This window comes from Mesoplodon mirus (assembly GCF_964341445.2).
Source record: "Mesoplodon mirus genome assembly, chromosome: 14".
Taxonomy (NCBI): Eukaryota; Metazoa; Chordata; class Mammalia; order Artiodactyla; family Ziphiidae; genus Mesoplodon; species Mesoplodon mirus.
The window spans coordinates 2078358-2094005 of NC_138990.1; the positions used below are offsets into that span (position 1 = coordinate 2078358).

The 15648-nt window shown below is 41.3% G+C and overlaps 1 protein-coding gene across 2 annotated transcripts in view; it reads right to left on the reverse strand.

The window, feature by feature from the left end:
• The window catches only part of STAMBP (STAM binding protein), a 31542-nt gene extending 23772 nt beyond the window's left edge, over window positions 1-7770 (reverse strand). Inside the window, exons 1-2 of one of the 2 annotated variants that reach the window (XM_082641804.1) lie at window positions 7715-7770; window positions 5626-5843 (exon numbers count right to left, since the gene is read on the reverse strand). In XM_082641804.1, the coding sequence (XP_082497930.1) occupies window positions 5626-5828 (203 nt within the window). In that variant the 5' untranslated portion in view covers window positions 5829-5843; window positions 7715-7770. Of the gene's footprint in view, window positions 1-5625; window positions 5844-7640 lie in introns of both variants that reach the window. The other variant, XM_082641803.1, reaches the window with a different exon arrangement.
• Window positions 7771-15648: the final 7878 nt, after the last annotated feature.

A 15648-nucleotide genomic window follows, 5' to 3' on the forward strand; every position in this document is an offset into this window, starting at 1 on the left:
GAAGACCTAAATAGACATTTCTCCAAAGAAGATATACAGATTGCCAACAAACACATGAAAGGATGCTCAACATCACTAATCATTAGAGAACTGCAAATCAAAACTATAGTGAGGTATCACCTCACACCAGGCAGAATGGCCATCATCAAAAAACCTACAAACAGGGCTTCCCTGGTGGCGCAGTGGTTGAGAGTCTGCCTGTTGATGCAGGGGACACGCGTTCAAGCCCCGGTCTGGGAAGATCCCACATGCCGCGGAGCGGCTGGGCCCGTGAGCCGTGGCCGCTGAGCCTGCGCGTCCGGAGCCTGTGCTCCGCAACGGGAGAGGCCACAACAGTGAGAGACCTGCGTACCGCAAAAAAAAAAAAAAAAAGAAAAAACCTACAAACAATAAATTCTGGAGAGGGTGTGGAGAAAAGGGAACCCTCTTGCACTGTTGGTAGGAATGTAAATTGATACAGCCACTATGGAGAACAGTATTGAGGTTCCTTAAAAAAACTAAAAATAGAATTACCATATGATCCAGCAATCCCACTACTGGGCATATACCCTGAGAAAACCATAATTCAAAAAGAGTCATGTACCACGATGTTCACTGCAGCTCTATTTACAATAGCCAGGACAAGGAAGCAACCTAAGTGTATATCGACAGATGAATGGATAAAGAAGATGTGGCACATATATACAATGGAATATTACTGAGCCATAAAAAGAAACGAAATCGAGTTATTTGTAGTGAGGTGGATGGACCTAGAGTCTGTCATACAGAGTGAAGTAAGTCAGAAAGAGAAAAACAAATACCATATGCTAACACATATATATGGAATCTAAAAAAAAAAAAAAAAGGTTCTGAAGAAATAGGGGCAGGACATGAATAAAAAAGTTTGAACTATTTTTTTATTGATAAACATTTTTATTCTAATATTATAGTAATAATTCAAGTGCAATTCTCTTTGAAAAGTCAACTCTGTTCAAACAATACTTGTTAAATATCTTTCATCAAACACAGGCATATTCTTTTCAATCCCTCACAGCAGTCAGAGCCATGTAGCAGAGGTAAGATTTTTTTTTTAAAGCCTACTATATTTTGTTACTGCTAAAAAAATCTGAATCAGTTGTCAAGGTCTCAGAAGCAGTAATTAATTGACTTTTGAAAGCTCTACCAGATACTCTGACATAAAATCATGAATCCAGACATCTGTGTCTGGCATCGATGTGTCCACTAAATAGATCACTACTTTCCGGTCCCAAGGGTTAGTCTCTACGTAGACGTAAAGAATGGACTTGAGGACACGGGGAGGCGGAAGGGTAACCTGGGACAAAGTGAGAGAGTGGCATGGATATATATACACTACCAAAGGTAAAACAGATAGCTAGTGGGAAGCAGTTGGAGATCAGCTCAGTGCTCTGTGACCACCTAGAGGAGTGGGATAAGGAGAGTGGCAGGGAGACGCAAGAGGGAGGGGATATGTGGATATATGTATATGTATAGCTGATTCACCTTGTTATACAGCAGAAACTAACACAACATTGTAAAGCAATTATACTCCAATAAAGATGATAAAAAAAATTTACTATCTGGCCCCTTTACAGAAAAAGTTCTCTGATCTCTGCACTACACTCACAGTCTCTACTCTCTTACTGTCCATTCACCTTTCAACCACTCCAATCTTTAATCCTTCCAGTGAAATTGCTTACCAAGATTACTGATCACATCATGACATCAAACCCAAATCCTTGCCCATTTGACACAGCTGGCCACTGTCCTGCAAATACTGACCTCTTTTGGCTCCCATGACAAAGTGATGGATTTCCTAGATTTCCTCCTACCTCTCAAACCTTCCTTCAGGGGAAGGTTTCTTGGTACTTTAATATGCCATGGATCCTTCTGGCATCTAATGAAGCCTATGGACCCGTCTCAGAATAATCTTTTAAAGATATAATATAAATTATTAAACATTACAAAAAGCCCAATTCTACTGTAATGCAGTTTTCAAAATATTAAAAAATTGTGATATGTGGTTACTTATTAATGCATTGTTAATACATTAAAAAACAGGATGTAGTTGTGGGTTTAGTAACTCTGTACTGTAAATCTGAAGTAGTGGTAAGTATAAATGTTATTTTGAGATATCAGCAACAATCATAATTTAATATGAACATATATTGATTTCTACTGGTGACAAAACTACAAATATTAAAAATACTGTGGTTTGACGCCTATATTCAAAATTAAAGGAAGTGCTAAATTTCAGTTAGCGATTAGTAAAAACAAGACGAGTTTTTCCCAACCAAGTTCATGGACCCTGAATTTTATCAATGAATCCCTGTGGGTGCTTGGACCCCAGATTAAGAACCACCGCACTACAAGGTCTCAGCAGTTTTCATGGCTTCAGAACCAACTATATGTTGAGTACTCCTGGCCTTGTGTCTCCAACCCAGACCTCTCCTCTGAGTTCAGACTGCTACATCCAACCTCCTACTGGACATCTCTACTAGGATATCTCACAGATAACTTAAACTTTACACCTTAACACGTCAAAAAACCGGGCCTGAACTCTTGAATCTTCCCATTACCCAAACCCTTTTCAACACCACTCTCCCCATCTCAATAAATGGACCAGCAAATCCTAAGTTACTCAAGGCAGAAACTGAGGTCGATCTTGATACCATCTTCTTTCCCAAATGATCAGTAAGTTCCATGGACTCTATCTCCAGAATACCAAATCCATCTGCTCCTTCCCAGTCCACATGTTCCTTCAACCTACCAGCCTCTCTCTTGACACTCCCTCCACCAGTTACCACATACATACCAGCCAAAATTTATATTTTTTAAATATAAGTAAGATTAGGTCACAACCTCACTTAAAAGTTTTCAATGGCTTTCTATTGCTCTCAAGGTAAAATGTAAACTCCTCACTGTGGCCTATAAGTTCCTGTGTGATTTGGCCCCGCCTGCCTCTCCAACTTCATCTGCGGTCATTCTCCCTCTTCACTTGCTACACTCCAAACACAATGATCTTTCAATCCTCAGAACACACTAAGGTCTTTCCTACCTGAGAGCTTCTGAATACACAGCTGTTTTATTTTTTTATTTTTTTATTTTTTTTTATTTTTTATTTTTTTGCTGTATGCGGGCCTCTCACTGTCGTGGCCTCTCCCGCTGCGGAGCACAGGCTCCGGACGCACAGGCTCAGCGGCCATGGCTCACGGGCCCAGCCGCTCTGCGGCATATGGGATCCTCCCAGACCGGGGCACGAACCCGTATCCCCTGCATCGGCAGGCGGACTCTCAACCACTGCGCCACCAGGGAGGCCCTACACAGCTGTTTTAAATGCTCTGCTTTATGCTTTTGGAATGACCAACTCTATGGCATCCTTCAAGTCTCAGTTTAAATCTTATCTTCTCAGATAGATGTTACTCTATTTAATTAGATAACCTTGGTTATTCCCTGTCCCAGCACTCTCTGTTGCTTCCACAGCATTTTCCCTATTTTGTGAACTGTATATTTATTTGCTTACCTATATACTGTCTTCTCCCATAAGTAGAATAAGGGCAGGGGCCATTTTACTTACTACGTATTCAGGACCTACTGCAGTGTCAAGTAGACAGTAGGTATATGTAATATATATTTCTTGAATGAATATGGTCCTCACCCTCAAAGCACTTTCTATGTGGGACAACAAGACCCAGAGGGCCCTTCAGAAAATACCTGGTAGAGTGATTCCATGATTCTACTGAACTTTCTCAACTATGATTTCCCAAAAGAATTGTGCCCCTCATTCTGAGGGAACTACCTACAATATTACTGGAAATATACAAGAATACTAATTCTACCAGCAGCAGAGTATATGAAGGGAGGGACAATAGCCAAAGAAATTTCTCAGGAAAATAAATTTTGCGCCCATTGTGCCTAGGAATGAAAAACCATAAAAGCAAAGAGAGGCAGAAATATAACTATAATTCTATGAAACTTTATCAACATTGAGGCCACATAACAGGACATTATGGTATGGATGGATGCAAGATCTCTGAGGAAACAGACACTATTTCTAAACTTAAAAATAAACAATAGCAGTCCCTTTTCTCCATTCTAAAATTACAATATGAATTCTAGGCAATCCACTCTTACACCTACTCTTCTTTAGAGTACTGGTTCTCAACTGGGTCAGTTTTGCCTCTTAAAAAGCATTAGTTGATGTCTGGAGACATTTTGGGTTGTCACAACTTGGGGGTAAAGGGTTCTACTGGCATCTAGCGAGCAGAGACCCCAAAGATGCTGCTAAACACGCTACAATGCACAGAACACTCCCCACAACAAAGAATTATTCAACCCCAAATGTCATTAACACCAAAGTTGACAGACTCTGCTTTAGAGTAGCATGTGATCAACAACTTAATATCATATAATTGATAGGCATACATCACCTCTGGAAGAACATATAAGAAACTAGTAAGAGTGATTGTCTCTGGGGAGGGGAGCTAAAGGCTTGGGGGAAAAGAGGAGTGGTAGGGAGATTTAGTTTTTAAATATACACCCTTTTGTGCCTTCTGAATTCTGTACTACACGTACATGTTACCTATTCAAAAACAATAAAACATAACCAAAAATTAGTGTGGCTCGAGACTATGATCTCAAAAGACTACCTTCAATTCATGAAACATTACCAAAAAGAAAACAAAAAGAACAGGACCTATGTTGTAGAATGAATCCTGAATTAAGAGTTAAGAAAATCCAGGTTTTGTCACTCCAAACTGTGCAACAAAGCCTACCACTAAACCCGGAGGGTGTTTCCTCATATGCAGAATGGGAGGATGATGCGCCTTACTCAATGTACGCACAACTGTGACGATCAAGTGAAATAATGCAGGTGAAATACTCTACAAACTATTTAAGAGCCATACAAATACGCTGTAATTATTATTATTTTAAGATCCTGGTATCATGAAAGAACAAAACTAGAAATTATAAATGAGACCCTTAAACATTATTCCCTTACTAAATTAGACATCTTTTCCAATATCACTGGGGCTTTAGCAATTGTTCCTGTCAACTGAACTGAAATCTTCAATTTATGCTGCAAGAGGCTAAGCAACTCAAGGGAAAGGTCTTATGATGAGCTATACAAGCTGTAGGTGATCAATACTTATTTGATGATTTTTACGCTTATGATAAAGGTTAAGAAAAAAACTTTTTCCTGAGTCATTCAATTTGCTACAAAATAAGCAGAGGTGAGGAATTTTGGCTCTGTTAATCCTCAACAATAATTCTCTGATTGGCTGTCTTAATAGAGAGAGGACAGCGAAAAACATTCATCAATACAAAACATGTATAGTTTAAACACCAACTCTCTTGCCTAACAGCTGGGCCATGTGGGCACAAGCCAAAGAGTTAGGTCTCTTACTCATGAAATTACTGAGTCATGGAAACAACACTTTCAGTACTCATGTCTTTGAATGTCAAGGACAGCCAGTATGTAGGAGCTGCTAGCAAAAATGATTAATGATAACGATGCTGTAAAGTTCTCTAGTTTTAGCAATTCTGAGCTGAACTAAACGAGCACAAGGACAGAATGAGTGAGGCATCAGTCACCGGAAAAGAAAAAGGAAACCGGAGGCGTCTTACGTGATATACTTGTTATAGAGGATGAACGCATGTTCAATGTTGCCTTCCTCAGAGTAAATAGATGCCATTCGGATAATCTCCACTCCAGAGCGGAAGTACCGACGGGGTGGAATGTCTTCATTTATCTCGACTGCGCTACCCATCTGGGAGAGAGCCCTCACCCGGTCTTCGGGTGGGAGGCTCACATCTCCACGGTCAGACATCAGGACCAAGAAGTTCTGAAACAGAAAAAAAAAAAAAAAAAAAAGATGGCATCGACACCAAGGCCCCCCTCAGCCGAGCACAGCCTAGTACACTGTTTTTCCCATAAACCTCTACCTTACAAAGAAATTAAGAGAAAAATACCACATGCTGTAGCTCATACCAAATAAGGTCTCTTTCCCATAAGAAGCCTGAGACCCTCAAGGAAGCCCATATCAGAAGGACGAAAGGATTGGCAGACTCAGAAACCCATAATCCCTGCACCATAATTAGGTGGAACAAAGAGTAAAACTATAATGAGCCACGAGGGTTTCAATTCTCTCTTCATGCTAATCGTTCCACGTCATTAGGTAGCCCTGGCCTTGGCATCATACAAAGGACAGTATCTTATATATTTTCCATTATCTCTCCTCCCGGCTACCCAGTTCCATCCACCCCAGTACCTGGCAAGAGTATACTCAATGAACTTTCATGATGATAACTGACTTCAAGCTGATCATTTAACCTGAGGGTAACTGACTTGAGCACACGGTTAGTTAGAGGAAATGGTGTGGGAATGAATGCTCATAATCCTAACTCTGCTCATGAAACCATTATTCCAGTCAATCTACAACATCATTCACCATTTCAGGGCAAGGAATTTAGATCTAGAAAACAATGTATTCAAACCTATCTCCAAAGACTAAGTACTCTTTGAATAACAAAAGGACACAAAGATAACTTGAAATGCAAAAAACAAACCAACAAAAAACCCTGGACGTTTTCCCTTCTTGGGTCTCAGATTGCAGTCATTCTATAATCTTTCTTGATATTGTTGCTGTTAGAATCAGACTCCAACTTCCAATCAGATACCACTCTACGATCATTTCCAAAAAGACTCTGGTAATTGGATACGTACTGAATTACAGCACATCCTAACCAGCATGCTGTAGAATATACAAGCTACAGCAGATTTTGGAATTCAAGGCCCTGTGTCAACTGGCCTCATTTTGTCTTTTCAATCTTAAACCTTACTCATTCCCAACAGAGATCTTTTGCTTCAGTCAGGATTCTTATCTGCCCAGAAATCCTGACATTTCAGTTTCATTTGTCTATCCACTGCTTTTGTTTTCTATTCCAACCCCTCCCTCAGAGATGGTCTTCTCCGGGCCAATTCTATCTCTAGGTCACACTTCCTCCACCAACCTTCTTCTCAAACACCCTAATAGTACAAAAGTTGTGGGGACTACCAGGGATGTAGAGGCATTCCATCTCCCGTGGGAGCTTTTTTAGGGGCTCAGAAAGCTACCAGCAAATCTAAAACCTCCCCAAGTTGTCTAATTAGTAAACTCAGGGCCAAGCCCATCAGAGCTAACTGAAGCAGAACAAGCTTGTTGCTCTTCAGTCCCTCTTAGTTAGAGGATCTTTTGCTAGAGAATGGAACCCCCTCCCGAGGCCAGGAAGTGGTGCCCAGAGCTACAAGGTTGAGTAACACTCCAGGGAGGAGATGCAGTATCCGTAAATCAGGGGGGAAGGTGGCGTAAAGAACCGAGGGGGAAAGATGAGGAGGAGGCGAGAGGAAGTAGCAGGAAGGAGCGAAGGGGGCGTATACAGTGGAGAGGGACCTCCTGACAACTGCGTGAGGCCCCCTTCTCGAAGGCACTCAAGCCCAAGTTGTCAACACCCGGCAAAATCAGCCAAGGTTTTCGGGTCTTTTGCGTGCGGTAGGAGGGGACGCGCTGGGCCCGGCTGGGGACCAGAGCCGTCAGGGGCCTCGCGCGCGGCAGGCCGGGCAAGGGGCGGGGGGAGGAGAAGGCTGCAGGCCCCACACTCACGGTGGCCGCTCCCCGCCAGAGTCCGACCACGCTCAGCAGCCCGGCCCCACCTTACTCCCGGGACCCTTCCCCACCTGTCCCCTCGAACGACACTCGGCGCTTCCGGAAACGTCACATCCGGCGCCACCCCGCCCCCTCCCTCTGGTCTATCGGTTAATTCTCAAGAATTTAGGGCAAGGGGCGGCGACTGGTGGGCGGGGCTAGAGCTGCCACCTGCGGAAAAACCCACCAATGAGGAGAGAGCGGGGCGGCGGCCACTTTGGTAAAACAAAACCAACGGGGAAGAAAGGGGAAACAAATAGTTAAAGGACCCAATGACCAAGCTAACTTTTATTTTTAGGTTAGCGCAGACACAGTAAATGTCTGCGCTAACCTAAAATGTCTGCACTAACCACCGATGCATTCCACCATGTGAAAGGCTACACAAGTTGTAATACAACATCCCCTAGAAAAGCTTAGAAAGTATGGAATCAGATAAAATCTATTACATAAATCATACATTTATTGGAATTAGACTGGCAACTTTCATGCTTACCCTGTGCCTTCATGTCCTTCACATTTGTGAGGTGTATTAAATGATTATGTCAGTCCTAAAAAGCTACCTTGTCCCAGTTCTCTGGAGAAAACTGTATGAGCTTTATCAGAATTGACTGGGTGTTGAACACTATCCCCCCAGTCTGTCAATGCCCTATATACACTACTAAGTCATTGGAAAACCAGGAGATGAGCTGTGTTTTTACTTTTATTTTTATTGCTAAATACATATCCTCGGGTCTTCTCTATGTGGAAAATTGCTTTCTCTGAATTTCCATTCCCTTATTTTTTAGAAATTACTCAAGTCTCAGCTCTTGATTTCTCCTTAATTTTGTTCATTGCCACATTCAGAAACTCAATGTCCAGTTCTGTTTTAAATCTTTGTGGCCAGAGAGGTAGGTCACATTAGACTCATTGGCTGTTAGGGTCCATCCTTGTTAGTGGCAAGGTTTCCAGAGGAAGAGTATTTGGGGAGCAAGCATTCTAGTGGTTTCCACTAGTAGGATCTAAAAGTAAATTTCATTTTGTAAACTTTAGCACACCACTTTAGCCCCTCACATTCTTTTTTGAATACTGGTTAAATCATTAATTATTTTTTAGCATGTGTTACAACAAAATTTTACCCGTAAATTTGAAAAGCATATCTTCTACAACTGTTTCCTTTTCAAACTGAAAGCCTTTCAAAGCTTCATTAAGAAAAGACTTCATCAGCTTGTTACTAGAAATTTCTATGTTTTCATGGATTAACTGATTCTGTTGATGGGGTTACCATCACATAAGAAGCAGGTGCACATTTGTTCTAGTTTAGCAATATTAGTTCTTGGTCATCATAATATTCATTAAATGTTTTAATATTTAAATCTGTTTCAATTTCTAGTCTGAATTTTGTTAAATATTACATTTGAATTTGTCCCTGCTTCAATGTATAGTATTCAGCTTTATAAATTTTAAAAAAATATTAGTAGACTAAAGAACAAAGTTTAATATTTAAGATTGTCTAGAAATATTATATCAACATGCATTTGTTCTTGACCACTATATAATATCAATGAATTTGCTTGCTTTTGACCACTGCAAAATTGTCAAGTACTTTTCTATTTATCTGCACATACTATTTCATAAATGGGTGTGCTTAACAAGTACTAAACGCTTTAAAACTGAAATAGAAACCCATTTGCTTTGGAGTCTGATTGTATTACCCAGTAATTGAATTGCTTTGTCCTACTGCTGTCCAGAAGAATACCCACAATTTCTTTAAACTCTAAAAATAGTTGCTATAATAAAAAAATCTTCTGCCTCATTGTCTTATTAACTTAAAATTTTGAATCTTATGAAAGAACTATTTTGATTTTGAGTAGGATTTTCCTGCCAGATAGCCCCTCTATCACACCCACATAAATCCAACATTCAGAGAGGGACTGCTGATCTGAAAACCTGGCTAAACTTACCAGGGTTTCTAAATCAGGGAAAAGAAAGCTCCCTCTGAAAATTTCAGTTGGTTTATGTTACTTTCTACACACAATTGTTGGCCTGAGGTATTAGACAACTGTTTTTTGCCTAACAAAGGACATAAGACTAACTTTTTAATGTCAAAATGCCAATAAAATTGTATTGAAAATGAGTGTTTAATCTCTAAGGGTCACTGTGCAAAGCAATGGGGACAAAAATATATGTATGACACATGTGTATATTATGAATGCATGGAAACTATGTTCCTTTTCAGTTGGAGTTGGAATTACCTTATGAAGAAGTTGTTCCTTGAGAAGGCTCCAGTAAAACTAGTAACATTGAGATGAATCTGAGGGTTGGGGCTCCACCTGTAGTTTGTTTTGAAGAATAGTGTCTCCTGTCACCAAGAAAAATATCTAGTTGGGAAAATGAGGTTTTGTTTTGTTTTTTAAAGATATATATATCATGCAAGCACCATATTTATTTATTTATTTATTTATTTATTTATTGGCTGCACTGGTTTTTCGTTGTGGTGCGCAGGCTTCTCTAGTTGTGATGCATCGGCTCCAGAGCATGTGGGCTCAGTAGTTGAGGCACGGTTTAGTTGCCCCGCAGCATGTAGGATCTTAGTTCCCCGACCAGGCATCGAACCTGTGTCCCCTGCATTGGAAGGCAGATTCTTAACCACTGGACCACCAGGGAAGTCCCAGGAAAATGAGTTTTTTATGTATGCTTGTAAAGGTTTGAAATGTGTGTGTATTATTACAATTAATGCTTAAATTTGTGCATAAGCAGTCAATTTTATTTTAGACGTATTTTCTTCCTTTGTTACCTGCTAGTTAGCTGTGAGTTATATGACTTATTCCTAATAGCTGAGAGCCTTTTGTTTTAGGTAAGAGTGCCATTCTCAAGGTTGAAAATTTCAACAAGAGTTAAATGAGAAAAGAAACTTTAGGACTATTTGAGTTGTACAGTTTAGGTTGAGGGATTTTATCATTTTATATTTGGTTTACACATTTATTTGCAAAAATATTGCCATATGAGCAACCACTATAACTTTGATTGCAAGATAAAGAATTGCATACCGCTGTATTTATACTCCTTGAAAAACATTCATTCATTCATTCATTTATTCAATCAATAACTATTTATTGAGTACCTACTTTGTGCCAAACACCGTTCAAGGCATTGGGCATATATTAGCCAACAAAGCAGACAAAAAAACACACAGCCCTGCCCTCAAGGATCTTATATTCTAGTGATGGGTGAGGGAATGTTGGATTACAAGCAATTATGTGATAAATAAGTAAATTACATAGTATATTAGAAGATTCTAAATACCATGGGAGAAGTGGGCTCTGTAAAGGTAATCAGATGGAAGGAAAGGAGACGTGCAGGGGGGCAGCTGTAATTTCAGATAGTGTGGTCAGATAAACCCTCACTGGAAAGATTTGAGTAAAGCTTTGGAGGTAACAGCAGGCAGGGAACAGCAGCACAAAGGCCCTGAGCCAGGAGCTTTCTGATGTATTTAAGGACCAGCAAGGGCTGCGCGTGATGGGAGTGGAATGATGACAGGGAACATAGCTGTAGATCATGTGCAGCAGGGTTCAGCACACTACTTGTCTTTGCAAATGAAGTTTTATTGGAACACAGCCATGCCCATTCATTTACATATTTTCTATGGCTGCTTTCATGCTACCACTGCAGAGTTGAATAGTTGAGACAAAAACAATCTGGCTCACAGAGACTCACATTTTTATTGTCTGGTTGTTTTATTTGTTGACCCCCGATGTAGGTAGGGCCACATAGGCCGTTGCAGGGACATTGACTTTGACACTGAGAAAAATGAGAAGCCGTGGGAGGGTTCAAGCAGAAGAAGGACAGGATCTGACTAATGTTTTGAAAGGATCATTACAGTGGCCGTGTTGACAAATTTTAGGCAGGCAAGGGTGGGAATAGGAAAGCCAGTCAGGACTGTGGCTCACAAGGTACACAGGGGCGCCCCCCAGGACACCACATAAATTCACCAGCCTGTAGCAGGATATTTAAAATTTTTGAAGGATTCACAGCAATATTTGACATCTGTTAGATACCATGTGAGCTTCTAGCTGGTAAATAGTTCACAGTTTCAACATTAGGTCGTGCTATATTCCTTTCAATGCTGTCATATGATTGTGAACCTGGGATTTTGGCAGTAGTTGTAACAAAAGGCAAGTACTAATTGAAGATCAGTGTGGAGCAGGAAATGAGTCTGGCAGCATCCAATTTAATTCTAAGGTTTGAGATGTTGTACAGTGCCCAACAGTCCCCCACATTCCATTAGCAAGTAATTGTGGTTATTTCAGAGTGAAATAAAAATATTTTTCTTTTAATTCACATGTATTACTTTTCAAATGTCTACCTAGTTGTTGGAGCATAGTATTATTGTGCAAATGGAGCATTTTTCCTGTGGCTGCTCTAACAAATCACCACAACTGGTGGCTTTAAAAAGCAGAAATTTATTTTTTCACAGTTCTGGAGGTCAGAAGGCTGAAATCAATACCACTGGGACAAAATTAAGGTGTCAGTAGGATTTACACTCCCTTCAGAGTCTCTTGAGGGAGCTTTCGTTCCTTGCTTCTGCCAGCCTCTGGTGGCTGCTGGCATTGCTTGACTGGTGGCTGCAACACTCCAGTCTTCGCTTCCATGGTCACTTTGCCTTTCCCTCTTCTGTCTCTATCAAATCTCTTTCTGCCTCCATTTTGTAAGACGCGTATGATTACATTTAGGGCTCACCCTGATAATCCAGGATAACCTCCCCATCTCAAGATCCTTAATTTGGTCACATATGCAAAGATCCTTCTTCTAAATAGGGTAGCAATATTTATAGGTTTGAGGAATTAGCATCTGATCTCTTTGTGTGGTCGCTATTCAGCCTACTACAAACATAAATGCTTATTAATTATTGGCACCCAACTAGTTAATAAATGGGGCTGTTAAGTATTGTTTTTAGCCTAGAGGTGAGACACCAAAGGCTCTGTGAATCTAGAAAGTTTGGGAAGCTTCTGAGTTAGGAGGCTCTCCTAGTAATCTGGGCAGCAAATGATGGGGAATTGGAGTAACGTGGAAATGGAGGAAAGTGGTTAGAAGTGCACAAGTTCTAGATACAATTCAAAGGTAAGGCAGACAGAGTTTGCCGATGCATGGTTGGCAGGGAAGAAGAGGAGTCAAGTGATTTCGAAGGTCTCTGGCCTGAGCAACCGAAAAAACGATATTACCATGAACTGAGATGAAGAAAACTGGGCATGCACCAGGTGTTTTGCTGGGGAGGAGGGCAGATTGGAGATTCCAATTTGTACATGCTTAGAAAAGTCAATAAAAGAGAAGGAAAAGAGGGAAGGAAAAGATACACATTCCTGACCAGGACCTGCCTTCAGACTCTCCCCCTGCCCACAGGCTTAATCCATCTCTCATGGTGGCCAAACGTCCCCCAACCCATGAGCCCTTTAGGTTGTTGTGTTTTGACTTCCTACTCAAAACATGGACTGAGCAAATACACACATGAGACATCAGACAGAGGAGACTCAGAAAGCCTCATCTGACCCAGAGTCCTAACGAGAGTAGTGTAAATGGGGCTCTGCTTCGGGAAACTGAAAATTACAGGGCCCCCACATTTCAAGTAATTATGGCAAATGATGGAGCAGAATTTCAGAAAGATGGAGGCGGTTGCACAGTTTTTGAATCTCACCAAACCCTCTCATGGAGCTAGATCAACGAAAACCAAGTGCCCATGGGTAGCACTTATCGAGAAACTAGAAACCCCAAAACAAGAGGGTGTGTCAGACCACCACCAACACAGACCTGCCTGGTCCCAGCATCTGCACCAAAGGAAGTGGCAGACAGGAGCAAGCATCTGTTGGACATGAAGACAGGAGTCCTTCAAAATGCCAGCAGGTATTCATTGGAAAGCACTGTGGGCCAAAATGAGAACAGCAGCTGACTGGGAGAGATTGTACCAAACTCTAAAGTGAGTAAGGACAAGGGGCCCAGAATAGTCTAAAGGGCTGGAGCAGTCTAGCCCATCTACAGCTTCAAACGGAGCAGCCAGAGCTCCTTTCCAGGACGTGACCCACACAGAAGAGAAACTTCTGGGAGGAAAAACATGCACAAAGCGAAACATGTTGGTAAAAGTCAGGGAGGGAAGCAGAGCCAGGAAACCTCCAGAAGTAAGCCACTATGTTTTTGAATACTACATTAACAAAGCAGACAAACAGAGATTCTGTGAAGTTACAAAAGCAATTCTCAGTCACACCTCCTTTTTCTTTTCTTAATATATATATTTTAAATTAATTTATTTATTTGGTTGTGCTGGGTCTTAGTTGCAGCAGGCAGGCTCCTTAGTTGCAGCTCCTTGGTTGTGGCACGCGAACTCTTACTTGCGGCATACGTGTGAGATCTAGGCCCCTGACCAGGGATCGAACACGGGACCCCCTGCATTGGGAGCATGGAGTCTTATCCACTGCACCATTAAGGAGCTCCCTTTTTCTTTTTTCTTCCTTCCTTCCTTCCTTTCTTTAAGAACTCCAAGTCATTTATTTATTTATTTATTTATTTTATTATTATTATTTTTTTTTGTGGTACGCGGGCCTCTCACTGTTGTGGCCTCTCCCTTTGGGGAGCACAGGCTCCGGACGTGCAGGCTCAGCGGCCATGGCTCATGGGCCCAGCCGCTCTGTGGCATGTGGGATCCTCCCGGACCGGGGCATGAACCCATGCCCCCTGCATTGGCAGGCGGACTCTCAACCACTGCGCCACCAGGGAAGCCTGTGGCTCCAAGTCATTTAAAATACATGACTTCTTACTAAAAATCTCCAGTTCATATAACCAAGGGGTTTATAACTTCTCCTTTAAAAGTTGTATTCCTGGAACTTCCCTGGTGGTCCCGAGGTTAAGATTTGGCGCTTCCAATGCAGCAGACGTGGGTTGAATCCCTAGTTGGGGAGCTAAGATCCCACATGCTGCTCAGCCAAAGAAATTTTTTACAAAGTTATATTCCTGTGTTATTGAATTTAGTGGTTTAGATTTTTTTCAATGTTTAGAAGATTTCAATTTATTTACCAGGAACAAACAAAACCTAATGTAAAAATAGTTTTCCAGAAACGATTTCCATCATTCTCTTTTTCCTTTCTCCTGCAGACTGGTGTTTTATCTTTACAAGTTCTCCGTCATTGCATAAGAAAGCTGCTCTTCTTCCGATTTCATAAGAGATGGTGAACAGTGGTAAAATATCCAGGTTACCTAAATTTCTAGAGTACACTTCAGGGAGCAAAAGATCGGGTGGGATGTTGGGGCTGAGTGAGAGATACAGATTCTGGTGAGACTGAGAGTCACTCACAAACATCACTGGGCTGTGGTGAAGGGAGAACAAAAATAAATGAGGTTCCTGCTGGTGGACGGGAAGCCAAAACGAAGAAGAATGGTGCGTAGCTGGGCAGTGTCGTTAGGCCCATAAGTGCTGTGTCTTCTGATAGTAATTATGAATAGGAACCAACTAATAATTACTAATAATGTGTAGGTGACCAATCCTGGAGAGCTGAGGCAGAGACAAGGAAAGATGGCACGATACCTTGTCTCTGGTTCATTGAGTTTCCCAGGCTGGGTTGTGACCAGTCTTGGGTGAAATCGTAACTAAATCATTTTTGCTAAGGGGATCAGCTTTCATGGGGTCCTTTCTCTGCACTCTGTCCAGTGATAAAACCCACTGTTTTATGCCTCCTGGAAAACAGTTATTTCCAAACAGTATAAGTGAAGCATTGATGAAACAGCCATGAAGAATATGTTTCCACATGGCCTCGCACCTCCTTTTCAAAGTGCTTTAAAACGTTTTTCATCCAAAAATCAATAAAAGAAAAGGATTGGGATCAAATCCCATACAGAGGTAGTAGAAGAAAAAGGAGAATAAGGAGCAGAATAGCATCTCTTCAGACAATAAAATCAAGTTGGAAAAGACAGGTCCACAAAACAGATCAAAACTGTAACATTATTT